At 42.5% G+C, this 19,599-nt stretch overlaps 2 protein-coding genes across 4 annotated transcripts in view; both read right to left on the reverse strand.

Moving 5' to 3' along the window:
- Positions 1 to 4,778: 4,778 nt before the first annotated feature.
- Positions 4,779 to 16,948, reverse strand: AKAP5 (A-kinase anchoring protein 5). 2 transcript variants are annotated; one of them, XM_086709559.1, is made up of 2 exons: positions 14,234 to 16,948; positions 4,779 to 10,656 (listed from the first exon to the last, which is right to left on the reverse strand). In XM_086709559.1, the coding sequence occupies exon 2, from the start codon at positions 10,394 to 10,396 to the stop codon at positions 9,107 to 9,109; it is 1,290 nt and encodes a 429-aa protein (XP_086565685.1). In that variant the 5' UTR covers positions 10,397 to 10,656; positions 14,234 to 16,948; the 3' UTR covers positions 4,779 to 9,106. The 2 variants fall into 2 exon arrangements, with proteins under 2 accessions (XP_086565685.1, XP_086565684.1); XM_086709558.1 differs by lacking the exon at positions 14,234 to 16,948 and adding an exon at positions 13,136 to 13,340.
- Positions 16,949 to 18,127: 1,179 nt separating this feature from the next.
- The window catches only part of MTHFD1 (methylenetetrahydrofolate dehydrogenase, cyclohydrolase and formyltetrahydrofolate synthetase 1), a 62,474-nt gene continuing 61,002 nt past the window's right edge, over positions 18,128 to 19,599 (reverse strand). For both annotated transcript variants that reach the window (XM_086709546.1, XM_086709547.1), the window contains one exon: positions 18,128 to 18,383. The gene's annotated coding sequence lies outside the window, so the exon portion shown is untranslated. The remainder of the gene's footprint in view (positions 18,384 to 19,599) is intronic.

The following is a 19,599-nucleotide window of genomic DNA, read 5'->3' on the forward strand; positions in this document are numbered from 1 at the left end:
AGCAGGCTTCAGGGTCTGAGCTGTCAGCACAGAGCCTGACCTGGGGCTGGAACCCATGAACTGTGAGATCATGACCTGAGCCAAAGTTAGACGCTCAACCGCCTGAGCCACCACCCAGGCACCCCTGGAATTTCCTTTTTAACTATGGTTCAACAACTGATTTTCTAAGTTGGTGGGGTTTTTTGTTTTGTTTATTTTAAGTAATCTCTACACCCAGCGTGAGGCTGGAACTCATGACCACCAGATCAAGTCATATCTCTTCCGACAGAGCCAGCCAGGCACCCCTAAGCGGGTGTTTATTACCTTTCTTCCTTCCCTTCCTTCCAACCAGTTCCATTTTCTGAGTAAACTGAGACCTTCTTTAATAGAGTTCTTTTGCCTTCAACTCTTTTTGCCTTCCAATGCTGAGTGAATTCAGTGTGCCCTCTTTTTCCCTCCATCATTTCAGCTTGCAGTGTTGTTATTATTACCCTAGAACTTTGTATCTCATCACTAAATGCTTCTCTTAAATTCATTTTACAGCTGAGTAGCCAATTTGGAGAATGAACCCCCCTCCTCTCAGACAAACTATCTTTCATCGTTTAGACGGTGTTGAAACTTTTTTCATTGAAACAACTTGGTGATATTGTATCAAAATAATAAAGTATCTTCCTCTAAAAGAAAACTATGGTGTCCTTTCATGCCAGAAATCTGAAGGAATAGCAGGACCTTGGGGAGGGTTGTCTGCACACCTGAACTGGTCCTTGCTCTCCTGGGAACTGTGGGAGGGGCTTGTGTGGGAAGAGGGCCTAAGAAGGATGCCGTTGTCAGCTGTAGCTGTTACTCCTTGTTTGGTCTGTCTGAATTTCTGGAAGGTCCATGTTAGATTCCTGCGGACCAAATAGGCCCTGGAAGAATGAGGTCTTGTGAGTTTAGCTTTGCCACATTTTTCTGTAGTGGGAGCCATATGGTACTTAGTCCAAACCATATGTAGGTAAATATCTAATTAAGGAAATTTTTTTGTTGTTCTAAGTGCCTTGTAGGGAGAAACATCCAAAGAATCTATGGTGGTTCTTTAGAAGAAGGACATAACATTTAAAAAGGTAAGAGAAAAGGTTTTAAAATGCAGACCAGAGAATCCAGCAGTCTCCCAAGTTTTTTGTTTTTTGTTTTTTTTTTAACCGGACTAGTTCTCATTTTGCAACATCGCCCTTCTTACACATATGTGCAAAGTCTGGTGCTATGAGCTCAGTGGTTCTCGTCTTCTCTTTCCATCACAATCTTTTAAAATGTGGGAGGAAAGGCATATAAATGGAAGCCTCCTTTTTTATTTTAAACATCTCCTGTTTCACTGTTAACACCATCACAGTTTTGCAGATCTCTCAAACTGGTGGCTATATTCAGAGCCACCACGTATGGCCATGATCATGAACAATAGACGCTAGGGGGCGCCACTCCCTGCCGTGACTGCAGTTGAGCTGTGCAGTTTGCACAGCCGTCCATGACAGCCTTGCTTTTCCTTCCTGGTTTAAACATAGGGTTTAAGAAGCCCTTATTTTGAGTTTCTGCAGCAAGTAGCAGTTTCCACTTATGCAGTCAGGAAATTAAACTAAAATACACATGTGGTATAAAAAAATAATGGAATCAGAATAAGAAAAAAAGACCCCCTAGGTGACACAACTATATGCTTGTCAAAATCTGCAGAACTGTGCACAGAGTGGATTTTGCTGTATATAATGATTACTATTCACTATTAAACCTCTGCAGATCAGAAAAAAACACATCAGCCAGACATTCAGGGTATAGAAGAAACCCATAAAACTAAAACGATAATTCTAAGCAAATTCACTATGAAATCAGTGAAACTGCCAATAAGGCTGTTTGTGGCATATCTGGATAGAAGATTATAAAATACATTTAATACACCTAACCCATCGAACGTCCTAGCTTAGCCTAGTGACTTTTTTCACTGGAATGGCGTGGTGACCTATTGTTTCGGCATTCTGTACATCTCAGCCTTACCCAGAGTACAAGGATAAGTTCTAACTAGTTCTGATCAGGAGGATGGAAATACTACGGTTTTAGATGATGTCTTTAAATAGTCAATATTCTACGTTTTTATGCCATAAATGGCTGTTCCACATGGAAGCTGTGCATTGTAATTTGTGTATGAGGCTGATTGATCTGAGCGTGCATGGCTGTAGCTGCAGTAGTGACTGACTGATCATCACAGTTGTGGCCTGGAGACCCACTTGTAGGCATACTGACTAGAACTTCCTGTGCCCTGAAGGTATGGATGTCACAGGAGGGATATGGGAATAAAGGATTTGAGTACAAGTATACAAATGATGCCATCTGCTTTTCGTGTCACCCTGTGTTCCCCATCTCCCCGAGTGCAGAAGTGGAAGGTCTGGGTTTCACGGCCACAAGTAGAGCTGTGAAAAGCTGAATCCTTGCCCCATAATTGCACTGCAATAAAAAAATCAAGGCTGAAAGTCCTGAGTTTAGCCACAAAATGAGTAAACAGGGAAAGTGCATCTTGTCTTGCTAATGTGCAGAAACTGCTGAACACCACCACCATTGCTGTTATGAGCTGGAATTTACAGAGACAATTTTTTTTTTTTACGTTTATTTTGAGAGAGTGCATGAGTGCATAAGTGGGGGAAGGGCAGAGAGGGAGAGAGGGAATCCCAAGCAGGTTCTGCACTGTCGGTGTGGAGCTCAACACAGGGGTTGATCCCACAACCCTGAGATCATGACCTGAGCCAAAACCAAGAGCTGGCCGCTCAACCGACTGAGCCACCCAGGCGCCCCTACAGAGACGAGTTTCAGTGTGGGACTTTTCTAGGCTGGGAGCCACCACACCATTCTCCACTTACCTAGGTTGCCTTTAATTATTCATGGCACCTGTGCCCAGCTTTGCTGAGGATTTTCTGAGGATGTGTAGTGTGCTCATGTACAAACGCATATAATCTTCCTCAGTCTATGGTGGGGTTACGTCCTAATAAACCCATTGTAAATTGAAAACATCGTAAGTTGAAAATGCATTTAATACACTTAACCCACTGAACAGCAGAGCTTAGCCTGGCTACCTTAAACATAGCTCAGAACTCTTACATTAGCCTACTTTGGAAAAATCATCTAACAGAAAGCCTATTTTGTAATAAAGTACTGAATACTTCATGTAATGTATTGAATACTGTACTGAAGCTGAAAAACAATGGTTGTATGGGAACAGAATGGTTTGAGTGTATCAGTTATTGACCCTCATGATCACGTGGTTGAATGTGAATTGTGGCTGCTGCCAGAGTATCACACTAGTGTTAATCTAGGAAAGATCGAAATGCCAACTTCCAAGCATGGTTTCTACTGAATGCTCTCACACGATCATGAAGTCAAAAAATCAGGGCACCTGGGTGGCTCAATTGGCCAAGCGTCCAACTCTTGATTGCAGGATCATGAGTTCAAAGCCCCGTGTTGGGCTCCATGTCGGGTGTGAAGCCTACTTAAAAAAAAAGAAAAAGGCCCTTGGCCCTCACTGTCCCAATGAAGTAAAAAAATCTTTGGTTGAACAACCTAAGTTGGGGACTGTCTGTACTCACTCTCAGAAACTCAACCCCTCATGATCTCAAGCTTCTCGGGGGGGAGGGTGGGGAAAGTAGGAACTCACTCCAGACTTCAGCAGTAATGGTGGGTCTACAAAACGATTCACAGGATTGTCTGTGAAAACAAGTCTTGCAAAAGGTGGTGTATCTTTCTTTTACAACAGAATTGTGATTTAATAAGAATTTTTAAATCCTGCAGAAATACCCTACATACGGGGTCTGTTCACTAGTAAGACATTTTACTTCGGCACACATTTTGGTTTTAGGACGCTATCCACTCTATTTCTTTTTTAAGTAACCTCTACACCCAACGTGGGACTCAAACTCACAGCCCTGAGATCAAGAGTCACATGCTCTACTGACTGAGCCAGCCAGGTGCCCCAGACACAATCAACTTTAAACTGGTCCCGAGATTTAGAAAAGACAATCTGTAATAGAAGTCCAATTATTACCATTATGCTGTGCTTAAGAAAAAACAGGGTTGTCAATGTTAGGGAAATAAAATCAGTGTCTGTAAACAGAGAACTTGTGAAACACCCAGCTTTAGCAGCAACATCTGCATAATTTAAGCATTTTCATATCAAGATTGCTTAATTATTTGGAAAACCATAAAGATTACTAACAATTATTAGGTTAATATAATGTAGAAAAACAACTAATGAGTATAGTAGGAGATGGTGAAAACAAGTGGACTTTTTTGCCAAATTTATAGATGGCATCAAAGTCAGAAATGCCCTTTAGATGGATAGTTCGCTGATATTGAATTCAAGTTTGAGGTGTTTGTGTTTCTCTTTGCTGTAGGTGGAATCTTTTTTAAGTTTGTTTGATTGTTTCCGTATATATAGAACACATGAGCAGGGAAGGGTCAGAGAGAGAGAGAAAATCCCAAGCAGGTTCCACACTATCAGCACGGAGCCTGATACAGGGCTCAAACACATGAACTGTGAGATCATGACCTGAGCTGAAACCAAGAGTCAGACGCTTAACCGCTTAACCAACTGTGAGCCACCAAGGAGCCCCTGCAGGTGAGCTCTTTTGGGCAGATCATTGTAAAATCTGTCCAACACCCAACTAGCAAAGTAGAACTCTTGGTAACGTTAACTCAATAGTTTTCATCAGTGTGATCTTTATACTTTTAGGAAATAAATATAATATACCACATTTCTCTTAAAAGATTTAGGTAAATAAAATAAACATGAGCCAATATAACATTTATTCTATATTAATAGTCAGTACATATATTAATTCAGGTTAAAACCTTTTTTCTACAGAGTATTTCTTTAATATTAGCATCTGATCCACAGTCCTATAGTACTAATTTTAATGAGAAATACAAAATGGAACTTTTACTTTCATAATAGCTCATCCACTTAACATTTTTACAGACAAAGAACTACTATAAATATGTAACATTATGCAGGCTTTTTTCTGCACCTGTTCACAAATCATAATGAATATAACTGTGTAACTATTTAGAAACTGAATGCTTTCAAACTGTCCCTGTATTTAGATGACCGCCTCCCCACACTGGGCAAATTAACCAGTGTCTCTTTATTCTCCCCTCTATGGCACTCATGGTGCTGCATTGCCTGTGGCTCTTTGCCCTAATCCCTGCCCCAGTTCCTGTGGTTGCTGTTGCCTGGCTTGAGCTCTTGGAGGGCTGGGAGCCCGTCTTCTTCACCAAACAGTGTTGGGCATATGTTATACCCAACACATGTTGAACCAAACTGAATTTAATCAGGACATCTAAATTTCATGGAGCTTCCTTCTGTTTAATTTTTGTAACTAAATAAGGATTGCAAGAACTTTTTTTCAAAAATGTATCATAAAATGTACTATTGATTGAATTCTGCATAATAAGAAACTTTATGTTACAGGATGAAACATCATAGGAATTTGAACCTAAAGAACCTGAAACCATAAATGAGGACTTAAAACAAATTTTTTTTCAGAAATGGCAGGCAGAAAAGTCAACCCCTGATGTATTGAGTATCAGATGAGATTAGAAAGACTTTACATATCTGAATAAAGTTGAGATTAAAAGGATCTTTCCAAACAATGGGGTTCTAAAGCCTAACAATTATTTTAAAAATTCTGCTGGAAACCCCCCACCCCCACAAATGAACTCATAACTATAAAAAATAAGGCAACTTGAAGTTAAACATTTATGAAGTTAACTCTGGATTGCATGCAAAAGCCAGATTTGACTGGTGCCCTCCCATGACTAATGGCCTTTAGCAGTAAGGCTTTTCACAGATACTCGTGAAATAAGACAATCTCTCAGAAATAAATCAGAGTTTCTTAGACTCCACTAAATAGTAGACCAATTAAGATCATCACAAACTTCGTGCTGTCAAATGCCTTGAAATTGCCTTGAAAGAAAATTATGCAGACAGCTTTTCTGAAGAACTCCATTTGTGCCACATGCTTATTATTCTTTGAGGTGGAGGAGGAGGCAGGGAACATAATTTCTGTTTGAAAGTTCTTTTGTTTTCTGCTACCTTCACTTAGATATTACCCAGTACTATTTTTATACCCTATAAAGTACTTTGAGAAAATGTTAAGTGAATAGTGCTAGAGAAAATAGAAGAGGGTTTTCATATTCACTGGGTTGTAAAGCGAAGTGAATAATACTGGACTCTTAGAAGGGGGAAGATAATGTGCCGAAAAAATTAACAAGCATCCAATAAACCAACCCACCTTGTAAAATCCTAAACTCAAAGACAAACTGAATCCCAACTAATTAATAAGTGTTCATTAAAAGCAGCATTTATACCACAGCACATTTAAGTGAAAATTAATGTAGTGTCATTGAATTGCCTTTTAAATGATCATTTTAATCATGTCAAATGGATATGAATTGAATAGGAACCTACTTAAATTCATTTAATGTCTCGCATATAAGGTCGAATTGCTTAAAATAAACACTATTGAAATGAAACATATTTTATAAGAGACTTCCAAGTTATGTGACTCCTGCTTGTGTCTATAACAATACAGTTTGGATCACCTTAGAATTCCTTTTAATAGGATTTGGCCATGTGGCAGGTATATTTAGGTGGAGACCAATTAATTTCTGGATTCCTTTTTCAAACTGGAATCCTACTTATTTAACTCCCCAGATATTCTCAGTAGGAAAGATTAAGGAAAAACCAATTAAGATGAATGCAAGTGGAGTTACACATCTTACCACAGAAACAATCAATTATAATACATTCTAACCAAAAATATATATCAAACCATAGTGGGGAAAAAAAAGGTAGAAACCTAGGACTAGAGAAAGTGCTATTTTAACAAAAATAATTACACATATTTATCTTGTATCTGTTTTTAAAACTCCCAAATGCCTAAGCCTTTGGAAGGCTTATGCCTAAGCCTTCCAAAATATTTTCAATCACTGGTAAGTGCTGTGCTCTGTGCTCATTCATGAGAGATTACTAAAAAGTTTACAATGCAAGTATATTGGCTTGAGCCATTCTGGCAGTAAATGAAGACAGGATTCTTCAAAACAGTTAAAATGCACCAACTTTGATCAGGTTTTTAACAACTGTTCACTTTTAAATATGATCTGATATTTGCTGGTAGCCATCCAAGTCCATTAGCACCACAGAGAGTGAATGAAAAAGAGTAGTTTTAGGGAGAATGACTTAGCAGTCTTTTTTAAATGTTTAAAAATTGTACACTAAAAGAAATTCATTTCTTGGGTCATGTGTTTTGAAAATCCACGCTCACATTGCTAAATTGAAGGATTTTTGTGGGTTTCTGGTCCCAAAGTTATAGGCATGAAGGTAGGAAAGTCTGGGGGGATAATTTTGCACCTCAGGAAAGAATCTTGCTAATAATATCCATTATTTGGTTCAGTTCCAAAGTCAGATTAGGTTTTTCTGCCAGAGGTCTCAAGATGTACTCACAGCAAGAAACAAAGAAGGTTCTACAGATCAAATTAGCACATACTTTCTATACGTAATAATGCTGGAAGTCACCTAGATCGTTTACAATCATCCAATGTACACTCTTTTCCCCAAGAACGTACAAATATTCTTTAACAAATACCTTACAACTCAAATGGAGAGCTCTTCATACTTCATCCACTTTCAGAGTAATGCCGCCACTTAGACAGCGGGGGACTCTACAGTTTGAACCTTTACCTGTGAGGTAGGGAAGTGTATTGTAGTATTATGGCCATTTCACACAAGGAAAGATTGAAATGTAATTACTTTTTCAAAAAATATGGTAATTATTAATGAGATCGATGATTTAAATAACCGAATAAAATGCAAATAAGCCCTTATGGTTACATTAAGTTCATTTTTTTCTGTAAGGGATTAGCTGGACTGGAAATACTGATGAAAAAGTTATTTTTCAAAATCCACGTAAAATGTTTGTTACTGGTATCTCGACACAGAGGCACAATGAGAGAATACTGACATTTAAAATACAATGTGCTTTAGCAGTAACTTTTTACTTTTTCTATTCAACTATGTACTTGGCTCCTTCTTGGTCAAGAATGGACAATATTTTCACCAGGTTATTATGATTTCCTAGTACTTTCACTGCCAGGCAGGCTTTGAATTCACGTTCCCTCTTTGAGGAGAGGTTGATGAATACGGGCTCTAGAGAAGCAATCCTGCAAGATGAATCCTATGTTATCTGTGATAATTTGTTACTCGGGCAGTCTGCCTTCCCCTGGATGGAAAACAATGATCTCACTTTTTGTTGCTACTGTTGCTGTTGCTTAGCTTTTCAGGTTTTGTTTTTAAGCTTTTCAGTAGACGACCCCATGCAGAAATGGATTTATACAGGTCTGCTGGAGGCAGAAGATGGAGAGCGAAGATGCCCTGCCTGTTTCTACACCTTTGCACTTGGTAATTATTTGTCTGTCTGAAGTAAATTGTGAATGGCTTGTGTACAGTATTTAAGCAGGACTAGAAAAACACTCATGTTTAATTCAAATATGCACATTCTGCTGAAACTAAGAAAAGGCAATATTTTTTTGAGGTAAGACTACTGCCTATGAGTGTAACAACTATAAATCACACATTGACAAAAATAGCTCACCTTCTTCACCATTTTAAACATAAAAGTGCACTGTGGGGGGGGGGGGGGGAAGCTTTGAAAATCGAATGTGATGTTAACCTATACACAGGATCGAACTATCAAAGGGAAACCAGGCTTTGTGACATCAGAGAACAGTAAAGAGTTTATGTCATCCCATAAGTGCTCAATTAATACAGCTTCCTTCCCCCAAGTACCCCAATCTCCACATGTCATTTTCACACCTCCCTGTATGTCACTGTGCATTGCAATCTGTATGGGCTTCCTCTGATCCAGAAGTGACTACATCTCAGGGGGAGAAAGGGTTTTATAAACGTAATTCTTTAGCACTTCTGGATTGGAACTGTACCTTTAAATTCCACAGATGATAAATCCCTCATTTGTTACTGAAAAAGAAATGCCGCAAGTATGTAAAATAATTCAGCATTAAGCTTTTTTTCTTTTCCTCCCATGATCTGGAAATTAAGTCACTGCAGAAGATTGTTTATTTTATTATCATCAGAGGCCATTTCATTAATCAGCTGTTCTATAGACAACTGAATAGCATTCTTGACAAGAGAAGAAGCCGTTTCTTTTAAGAGTGTTTCGTATTGTTCTGAAGTTCTACCCTCAAAACCACTATCATTAGCAAAAACCCCTATTTGCTCGTTTTCAATTGAAATTAAGAATTGCTTAGGGACATTTTTAGATTTCTTAACATCAAATTCACTGATTTCAGTGTCTGTAATAATAATAGCAATTGGCTCCATTCTTTTGCTTTCTTCTGGTTTTGGTTTCTCTGCAGTGACCTCATTTCCTCTAAGCTCTGATTCCTGGCTCAGTTCAGTATCTTTTGGCTCACTCTCTTCAGCAACAATCTCTCCACTTTCGTGCTGTTTCCAATTTGGTCCACTTTCTAGGATATTGCTTTTGGCTTCTTCCACAATTTGCTGATCTGGGACTGCAGGTGAGGGAGGAACATCAGAAACCAAAGGGGGTTGCTGTTGTGTTTCTGAAGTTTCAAGTGGGCTTGCTTCCTGGGGTTGAACGCTTTGTTTTTCCTCAGTTGTTTCAGTATCTCGTTCAATGACTAGAGTTCCTGTGTGAATGGCAGAATGCCCCGTGTCTAACCCAAGTTCTACTGCAATCACTTTTTCCCCAGGTGCCGTTGTGCTGTGGCTCCCGTTTGGCTCACAGACCTCATCGCCCCCTTTCTGTGAGACAGCTTTACTCACATCCTGGGGCAACTTGGGCGTGGTTGCCTGCTCGTCGGATTGGGTCGGAGCTTCCGTATCCAAACGTTCAGCCTCTCCCTGGACTCTGAGGCTGCAGTCGGAGTCTTCTATAATTTTGGAATGATTACTTCTTTTCTCTCCTTTTGAGAATTTTATGCAGGGAATCTTGAGTCTGGATTTTGCCTTTTTCCTAGAAAGATCAGCATCCTCGGCACTGATTTCAGGTTGCACTTTAGCCTCAAAGGGCTTTTGCTGCTTTGAAGCTTCTGACCTTTTCCTGTGTGTTACAAGACGTTTGATTGACGCCCAGGCCCCCACTGGGGCCTGGGGCTGATCAGAAGCTCCCGCCTCTGGGGGACCCGTTCTTGCTGCACCAGCAGCTTTAGAGCTAGCTTTGGGCTTCATCTCTTTGGCTGCTTTCTTTCTTCTCTTGAAGCAAAGCACTGATGCTTTTTCCTCCTGCCGCTCGTCTTGAGGACTGACTTCTGTTGGTCTCTTCTCATCCTTGCTTTCGACTTGAATTTCAGAAACTGTGGCTTCCATTTTTACATTACACTCGTTCTTTCTCTAGAAAACTATATTCTTTCTTCCTTAGCGGCCTTTATGACCAAAAAGTGGGCAAAAATACCATACTAAATAAAATTTCTTCCAGATGTATTCACTCGTTTTGTCTTACTCCAGTTATTTTAGGTGGCTTCTCCAGTGTACAACTCCTAGTTTCTCTATTACTTGTAATTGCCTCTCTTTAGTTTCTTCATGAAAGCCCTTTACGGGATAGATTTTTATTTTATTTAAGGATCAACCTGATGAGAGAAAAGAGAGTGGCATTTTATTTCACCATCAGCCTATTGCTTTCTAGGAAAACAATTTCCTAGATTTCCGTCGAACATATATGATTCTACCAGGCACGTTTTTCACAGAATAACTTACTGAAATAACTGGAGAATTAAAATATCAAAAAGATTTCCATGTGAATCTATTTTCTACTCTCTTTCTTAAAACTTCATCTTGGATTATTTGCAAATCTGATATCAATTCTTTCATTGCGCTGTCTTTACGAATGTTTATGACTCCATTCCAAGTTAACAAAACAAACATTAACAAAACAATGAAAGGCAAGGTGATAAGCAAGCTAGGGTAATTTTTATTACATGCAGTAAAGAATTCTGCAGCTGCAAAGGATCTTAGAGATTTTTCAAGCCCAGCCAGATGAAGAAATCGAGCTCCAGAGTGGGTGGTTGGACTGCTGAAAGCCATACAGTTAGACAAGGTCATGGCCAGAGTTAGAACTGAAGACTTTGCCTCTCCAATGTTCTTTCCATTCTACCATAAGGTTTCTGTTCTAAAAATGTATGTTCTGTCAGGGAGGTGCTACTTTTCATACATACTTTCAGGAAGTTTAACATCACTGTCATTCACCATTCTTAAATGTAGTTGTATGATTTTGACATTTTTTTCCCTAAGTATCTACTGTTCAAAAGTTTTCCATAATGAGCACATAGCCAAAGGTCAGTAAGAGTGAATGATAATAATCACTAACATTTATTGAGCAGCATCTGTGCCTTAGGAAAGGCTAAGCACGTTTACATACATCTCTAATCTTCCCCACAACATTACGAAGTGAGTAGGTGCTGGTATCACTATCTGCAGAGGAAGAAACTGAGGCACAGAGTTAAGCAACTTGACCGAGATTCCACAGCTAGTAGGTAATCTTTGGTTGAATCCAAGCTCTGAAAGTGCACAATAGAGTTTTATCAGGAAAATGAATTATTTGGAGATACTAATCTGCACTAGATTCACTAGTCAAAAACGTTTTCATTGCTTAAATTTAACTTATGGTTATTTAACCATAACACAGCCCATGAACTCATAATTGAACCAAGACTAGACTGGGTTCGTGTTATTTTAAAATCAAGCTTCTGAAATTCCTTATATTTTGTTTTCTTGGTTCTGGAACTAATTAAGGAGCCAAAGATAATCGCTAAGCTATGTGATTGGCAAACTGATTGGTTACATATAAATATAAAATTAATCCACAGAATAGCATGACCAACGAACAAAGATGTGAGGGGATGATCTCAACAAAAGTTGTACCAATTTTTGTTGATCGAAGTCCTAAAATAAGCAAGGGGACTCTTTCCTTGTACTACTTTTATGTAAATCCTTCAGCGTTGTAGGTTTATTTGGGCAGCTCTTGATTCTATGAACCACAAGAGGAACTGGAACTCTGCAAATCAGTTTATGATCTAAGTATTCCCTTAGGTTGGAGTTCCATACTCGATGCCCCTGATGGAAGGACAAGATCATCCCAGAACAGCGCGGGAACTAAAATATGAGCATTGTAGGTGTCCCTCCTCATATGATGCTTCCATACGCTCCAGAATCACAGCTGATTATAGCTCTCTCTTTAAGTCTTCTCCTGTCTCGCAGTTCTCAGCACCTGAGTGTTTACCAGCCAGAGAATGCATAACTAATAGAAATATTGAAATTAGACCATGTTTAAGACTGTAGGATTTGAAATTGCCCTGGATTGCCCAAAGGCAACTGCCTGAGAAGCTCACTTGAATGGATATCGCAGTAGAAATAAATTCCCCAAAAACCTAACCGAAACGGGGAAAATACAATCTGAAGACCTTAAAACTTTGAAGAGTGTTAGTCTGCAGATGATTCCTCCTTAGCCAGCAGGGTACTCTTACCGCCACAGCAATCGTAAAGTCCCTGTTGTCATTTCCTGACCGAGTCTCATGTCTAACGCCCCTTTCCCCCTTGAGCAGAGAAACCCGGAGGAAAAGAGCGAGCCCCTGCGAGGAAAGCTGCGAATCTCTCCCAGGGCCGGATGCGGACCACCAAGCTGCCTCCGGAGGAAGGCGGCTCGTTCGGCTGGACGCGCCTGGTGGCAGGTGCTGGAGCGCACGATAAAGAACTCAAAAAGGAAAGTGCCGGGGGCGTGGAACAGATAGCCCAGCTTCAGGCTGTCTGCACAAACAGAATGGCCAGGGGCCCCAAATCACATTCCTCTCAAATGAGGGTAAGGAAGGGTAAGAGCGGTCCCCACAACCCCTGCTGCCAGGACGAGCTGTAACGCGGGGAGGGCGGGTGGGCACAGCTGACCAGGGTGGCCGCTGGCTGGAGATGCGGGCGGACGGACGACCCTCCCGGTTCTTATCCCGGCCACCTCGGGGGCCCCGGTTGTGGGCGCCCACCCCGCCGCGCGGGCGGCCAGAGGACCTGACCCTGGCCCAGACCCCCTTCCCTGCCACCCCCTCGCCGTCCCTCACTTACCGAGGGTGCGGGGGTCCCCGGCGACCCTGCTGCCGAGGTCAGGGGGCGGCTCGCGGGGCCGGGCGCCCAGGAGGCCGGGAAGCCTCGGTCGTACCCGCAGTGAACAACCCTCTGCAGTGGGACCGCAGCCCGCGGCGCCCCCTCCCCAGAGAGAGGGGAGCGACAGCCTGCGGCTCCAATGCGCGCCGGGAGGGCGGGCGGGCGGGCGCGGGGCGGGGCCAGGGCGGGCGGGGGCGGGGGCGCGGCCTGCGAGAGGCTCCCCCCCGCCGCGTGGGAGCGCACCCGGCGCTTCGAGCCCCCGCGCGAGTTCCCGCCGCGCGACCCCGTCCGGCCCGGGGCGGGGGACCATCCGCAGATGGGGTGGGGACAGGGGGAGTGAGCCCCGCACCTCCTGAGATGCAAAGTAGCAAAATCTGGCTTTAAATTATGGGCACTGCCATCGAAGCCCCTCGACACACCAAATATTTAAAGACACAGCAGATACATTTTGAAAGGATTCAAAACTGTGCACAGTGAGAGCTCGTTTGGAGAGAAAATTACGTATATGAATTGAGACAAAAAAAAAAAAAAAAAACAGAACAAAACACACACACACACACACACAAACCAGCTATCCTAGGAGTGGCTTTGGGTGCAACGGTGTTATTATGGTTCATTGCCAAACGGACTCTGAGGCCCAAGACCTAGACAGACCCTAATCTCCCTAGTCTAGGGGGCCAGGTGGAGGTGATACAATCTGTGTGCGGAGGAGGTCAGGGCACAGGAACCCGGCCCCATCCATCTTTTATACCTTACGTATTCACAATGTCTGCTTAATCTTGTCCCTCTCGATTAAGCGGGAGTGGGGATCAGGAGATTGCTTTCCTCACGATTCCAGTCCCAATCAGAGCAAAGGGCACAGGCAACATCTACCCTCCTTCCTGACTGGATGGCTAGGTTGTGTATTTTTATACGTTTTCTGGGTCTTTGTCTAAACCGGTTACTAGCGTACTGAAACCGCAAGCATTTATTTGTACACTTAGCGCATCGGTTTCATTAACCAATGAGGTGATGCTGTGAGGGCTTAGGTGTGAGGGCTTCAGGATTACCAGTACCTACCCGGGCATTCCTGGGAGTTCCAGCAGTGAGGTCCTCCCGGGGTTACAGTTCTGGGCTCCTCGGGGGCCCTCCCCGGGACACCGTCCAGATGAAGAACCTGTTCAGGCGGAGCAAAGAATTACCAAACAGCGCTTGTACGTACTACCTCCATTCTTTGACAGGATTCTGATCTTCACGGAAATAAATCTGGTGTCTGCTTTTGGATGTTTTTCCAGAAATACGTTTTACCTTTGTGAGATTCTGTAGCTGTCACTGAGACTTAAGAAAGAAACACGAGGACCCAACAGCAAAGCCGAATCTAAGTTGTCGGGGTCTTAAACTTACAGGTAAAGATAGAGATGAAAGCTGTAAAACAGGAAAATCCATTAGCATCTACTTTAGTGGTAATTAGGAATTCAGTTTATCTTTGTGCAGACAGCCACACCAGCCTGTGAAAATGCCGTTTATATTCCCAGATGGGTTGTTAACCTTGCTGACACTTTTGAACTTTAAACAAGCCAAAAGAAATCCATGGCACTCATAAACAACTGAGATGCTATTACTCATTGAGATCCAAATTTCCCCAAATCTACTAGACATAGGTATTTACAACAATTTCAGGCAAAAATAAGATGAGCTTATCCAGATGAAGACAGGTAGGAGAGCTGTCTTATTAGGCAGGAGTTGGAAATAAAATAAGGGAGGTTAAAAACAACAAAATCCACTTTAATGACTTGTAGATCTTTTATCACTTACTTTTCTTGAAAAAAAAAAAAGACTAGTGGAAGGGAACTGGTAAAAGGTTGAGGTAAATTGATTTTGTATTTGAAGGGAAGATTTCTTTAAGGTATATTTCAAATAACTCATCCCCAACCTGTACCACATGTGCGCGCGCACACACACACACACACACACACACACACACACAAAGAATATAGTACTATAAATAAAATACTGCACTGTGATTTTTCTTTAGGATATGACTACAAACTGATGCCATATCTGAATTTTAAGAAATGTATTCAGTACTTCATGCATGAAAGAAACCCGTCATCCCTGAACTCACTTAAGTGACAGTAAGATATTACCCATATCGTTGTCTGCTACTCCATTAGTAGCTTTTCATTATATGAGAAACAGGCTATAAATAGATTTCTCCAATCTGATGAGAAATTATCCTTCCTACAGCTTATCTTGTCAATATCACCAGCCATAGCGTGCCAATAGCATAGTTTGCTTGTTTATCTGAACTCCTCTTTACCTGATCTCAACTGGTCCTACCGTTTCTCCCATTCTGGCCCTCATCCCCCGGGCCTGGGCCTGTAGCTACCAAAAATGGCTTAGAACTCCTTAGCAGTAATTCTTACATACATTTGAGAGACCTTCTGGGAATCAGCCCACCACCCTCTTCCCTGGTACACCATTAAACGAACTTGTGGCTCGTGTTCTCTGGTACTTTTATCTGTTTCGGGGCACCGTCCGGTTGTACCAGTGAACACAAACTCAACGGGAGTTCTGTTGTAATCTGCTTTACTTGACAGTACATGCGTGCTGCCTCTTCTGAATGGAGTGTCACTACGAACATCTTCAGTGCATGGCGACAGCCTCTGAAGTACAGAATAGAGAAGGTCCGCTCTGTTCATCAGTAACATTACAAATAGGGGGAGGGAAAGCATCAGTGGCCCGGAAACGGGTTAAGAACGGGGGAGGCCAGTGATCTGGAAGGGCTCCTCGCTCCAAGGTAAGGACACTGGACTTTGTCTAGCAACATATAATATGTACTCCGAGCACTAATGCTTCTGCAGGTCTTGAATTTAGGTCCTTCAATTAGCCTGCAGTTATTTATTTATTTATTTATTAGCCTCGGTGCTCTTTACCCTTAAAAAAAAAACTTTTTAAGTAATCTCTACTCCCTGTGTGGGGCTCAAACTCACGGCCCCGAGACCAAGAGTCACATGCTCCACTAACCGAACCAGCCCGGTGCCCCTCTTCATCACACTTCTTAACCACAGATCGAAGAATCAGTTTCACAAAACCCATGCTATCAATTGCTCCGTAGCCTTCCCAACCTCTTTATTTCTTCCCTCTGTTTCTTCCACCTTTCACTCTCCCTTCCTTCAAGAGGGAAGTGAAATGGACACAGCTTTCCACCTGTCACAAATGGGAAGTCTGCTTCTGTACCACGTGGCAGGGGCTGCCTTCCGGGAACAGCTCTGACGGGCAGAGTAAGTTAGGAGCAGAGGCTTTTGCATCAGAGGACTTAAAAAGTCCATCTGACAGGCAGCAAGTAGTGCAATTTTGAAGTCTGCCTTCCTGCAAAATGGAGATACAAACCTAATTTACAAATTTGTTCTGTTATCATTTCTCTTGACACATTTCTAGCCAAAGGTCAGCTCCCATTTTGAAGCTAGAGATCACTTTTGAGCAATTCCATTACTAACAATTTACCCAACACATGCTTCTACACAGACTGCACAGATGCGTAAGAGAATATTCGCTGCTCTCATTTGTAACAGCAATAACCATGAAACGATGGTAAGTGTCCCTCGATAGGGGACTGCTGAAATACTACACAGCTGTAAAAAACAAGGTGTGTCTCCAGCTGCTGACATAGTAAGATCTCCAAGATATACTGCCAGGTGGAAAAAGCAAGTGGTACCATTTGAATTTTTACTGAAGACATTTTACTCCTCCTTAGGAAAATTCTTGCATTTGTGACAGTCCATTCATTCTAAGCAGTATGGACTACTTATTATATTAGGGGCTTGTTTACTATCTTTGGCTTATACACCCTCCACTCACCTTCTCCCACCAATCGTGTTCACTATTCCTATCAATATTAAGGATATAAACCCACCTGGCTTTTGGTGATGAGGAAGGCTAAATCCTTTAAGATGATCTTTGAGTCACCACGTCTAACAATAGCCTTTCTTCCCTTATTTACAAAATTTATTCCCGGCAAGTCCCATTCCAGATGACGTCTCATAGGACGTTAAAAAACCCATCAAAAACAGTGAACTCTGTGCAGACGGGGCCCAAATGATGCTTTGGAACAGAAACTGACACCATCGTCGTGAACAATGTGCCAGGCACTATACAAAGCATGGTGAAGCTTGGGCTCCGCACTCATGATCCCTTTACCATATGCCTCCGAAGCACTGCCATCAATTCTTTGGATGGCAAAACTGCATGACAACACCGACGTGAACCCAGGGAATTAAATGTAATAAAACCAAGGACACCAGGACAAATATTGCTCTGCCAATGCCAGCAGTGTTTACATCAGCATCAATGGTGATGTAACATCTCCTGGAAGGATCCAACGCAGGAAGATAAGGGAGAAGAGGGAGGAGAAAACAGGAGAGGAAGAACAGAGAAGATAAACAAGAAGAGGAGGGAAAACATTTCAGGGAAAAAAACATTCCGGAGGGAGGGGTAGAGCCCAGGGCACACGGGACAAGCCCAATCAACATTTGCTGAACCAACAGAGCAGACAGGATGGACCTGTAGTTAGTGCTTCATGACCGTCCTTCCTGATGACTTAAAAAAATAAATGGTGCTAAAGCTGTGCCAGAAATGGGACCTCCAAGGAAGTTCAGCACAAAAACCTGGATAAGTGTGACTTTCTCAGGTCTGTTTTAAAGGAACAATATAGAAAGGTACGTGATTAAAAAGGCACATTCTCTATACCCTACTTCCCCCTCAACCCTCTCAGGAGGGATCCCGATTGTGTCCCCCCCAAGAACTCTGCGTGCATGTGCCATTTACCCCTTTGAACACAACAGTGTCAATAAAGAAGGTCTTGCAACTTGCTTCTTCAGTCCCGGGTACCTGCTGGCAAAGGGGCTCCCGCAGGACGGCAGTGATACTGCAGCACAGTCTGTTAAGGCTAGAATTTATATTTAAACATCCAGATTGCAAAATCATTTCCTTTTATTCTGTGGAACTTCAATCAAGTAAGTTGACTTGTGCATGATTTATGTTAATTTATACATGGTGGTGGGAATTAAGACTGAAGAAAGGCTCCTGGGGAAACTTCTGCTCTTTCTTTCAGAAGATCTTCAGGGCAGGGGCTGACACTCCTCTCCACCTTCCCCACACTTCCTAACCAACAGTCGGCCCGAACAGACACTGGCCAAATGTTCAGAGCGGCTTCTTGAAGAGGGGAAATCTAGAAGGAAAAGGACATGAGAAGTAAACGTTCCTCTACGAGCTGAAACACACCCCCACCCTCACCCTGCAGCATCCTCCTTTTGCTCTGCCAAAGCTGTTAACGCTTCCATCCTTCCCACAACCAACTCCAGGAGGGCAGGGTTTGCCCACGGACCTGAACACAATGCGTGCCACTCTTCCACTATGGCTACGTGAACACTGTTCGGGCCGGGAGTGAGCCAGGGGGACACCTCCAGTGTCACAAAAGTCCCCCAGGCATGGAGCACACCGTCTCTGCTCCCTCTGCAGGGACTTGTGTAAGCACCCATCCTTGCGGCTGCTGGGAAGAGGACTATACTTTGCCATCAGCCGGACCTTTACTTTCTTTAACAACCTGAGAGTTTTCGTTCTGCATTATTACCCTCTGACACCCTTGTCTTCAATGGCTCCTTCTAGTTAGTGTTGCTTAATTCCTAGACTTGTAACTCTAGGTCACTTGCAGCTGTCAGGATTCCCCTTCGTAACTGCCCCGATCAGGACTCGGGTTTCCTGAAAACCAGGTCTTCCCTTTTCTTAGTTTATTCCCCGTTTTGCTGGAGGACACTGCTAAATACCTTCCTAGGAAGGGAGGTGGGGTGGCACAGCTGGACGTGTCTGAAAACATCTGGATACATTTGGTGGGGTGTTAAGCACAGGTGGGGAGTCAGCTTTCCCCGTGAACTTGGGAGTCTATTCTTCCATTGTCGAAAAGTCCCTTACTGCTGATAAGAAGACAAGTCTTCAGTCTGATTCCTATTTTCTCATAGACAAACCACTTTTTCTTTTCTGGAAAAGGCCTTTTAGGATTACATCTTTGATGTTTTTGAAATTTCAACTAGATGTATCTAGGGAAGGCTCATTCATTGTGACGAGTACTTGGGAGCCTTTCACTTAAGACCCCATGAAGTCCTAGACTCTTTCCTCTTCTTTTCTACATTCTGGAACATTTACTCAACTCCTGCCCACCATCTACTCAGAGTACACAGACCCCTACTGGCACCTGCCTTCCAGGGTGCCAACAACTCAGAACGCAGCCTCCGCGCCAGTCCCTCCAGAGTTCACGAGACGGTGGCTTTCTCCCCTACACTGCCCCTAAACAAGCCACACTCTTCTTCCAAAAATGTGTTGAGATATTTCCTTCATTGGTCACTGCAACTCTCCCCTCAGTGATGTTTGGAAAGAGAAGTTCTGAAAGT

The sequence above is a fragment of the Puma concolor genome, chromosome B3 (assembly GCF_028749965.1).
Source record: "Puma concolor isolate L17-30 chromosome B3, mPumCon1.1.hap2, whole genome shotgun sequence".
Lineage (NCBI taxonomy): Eukaryota > Metazoa > Chordata > Mammalia > Carnivora > Felidae > Puma > Puma concolor.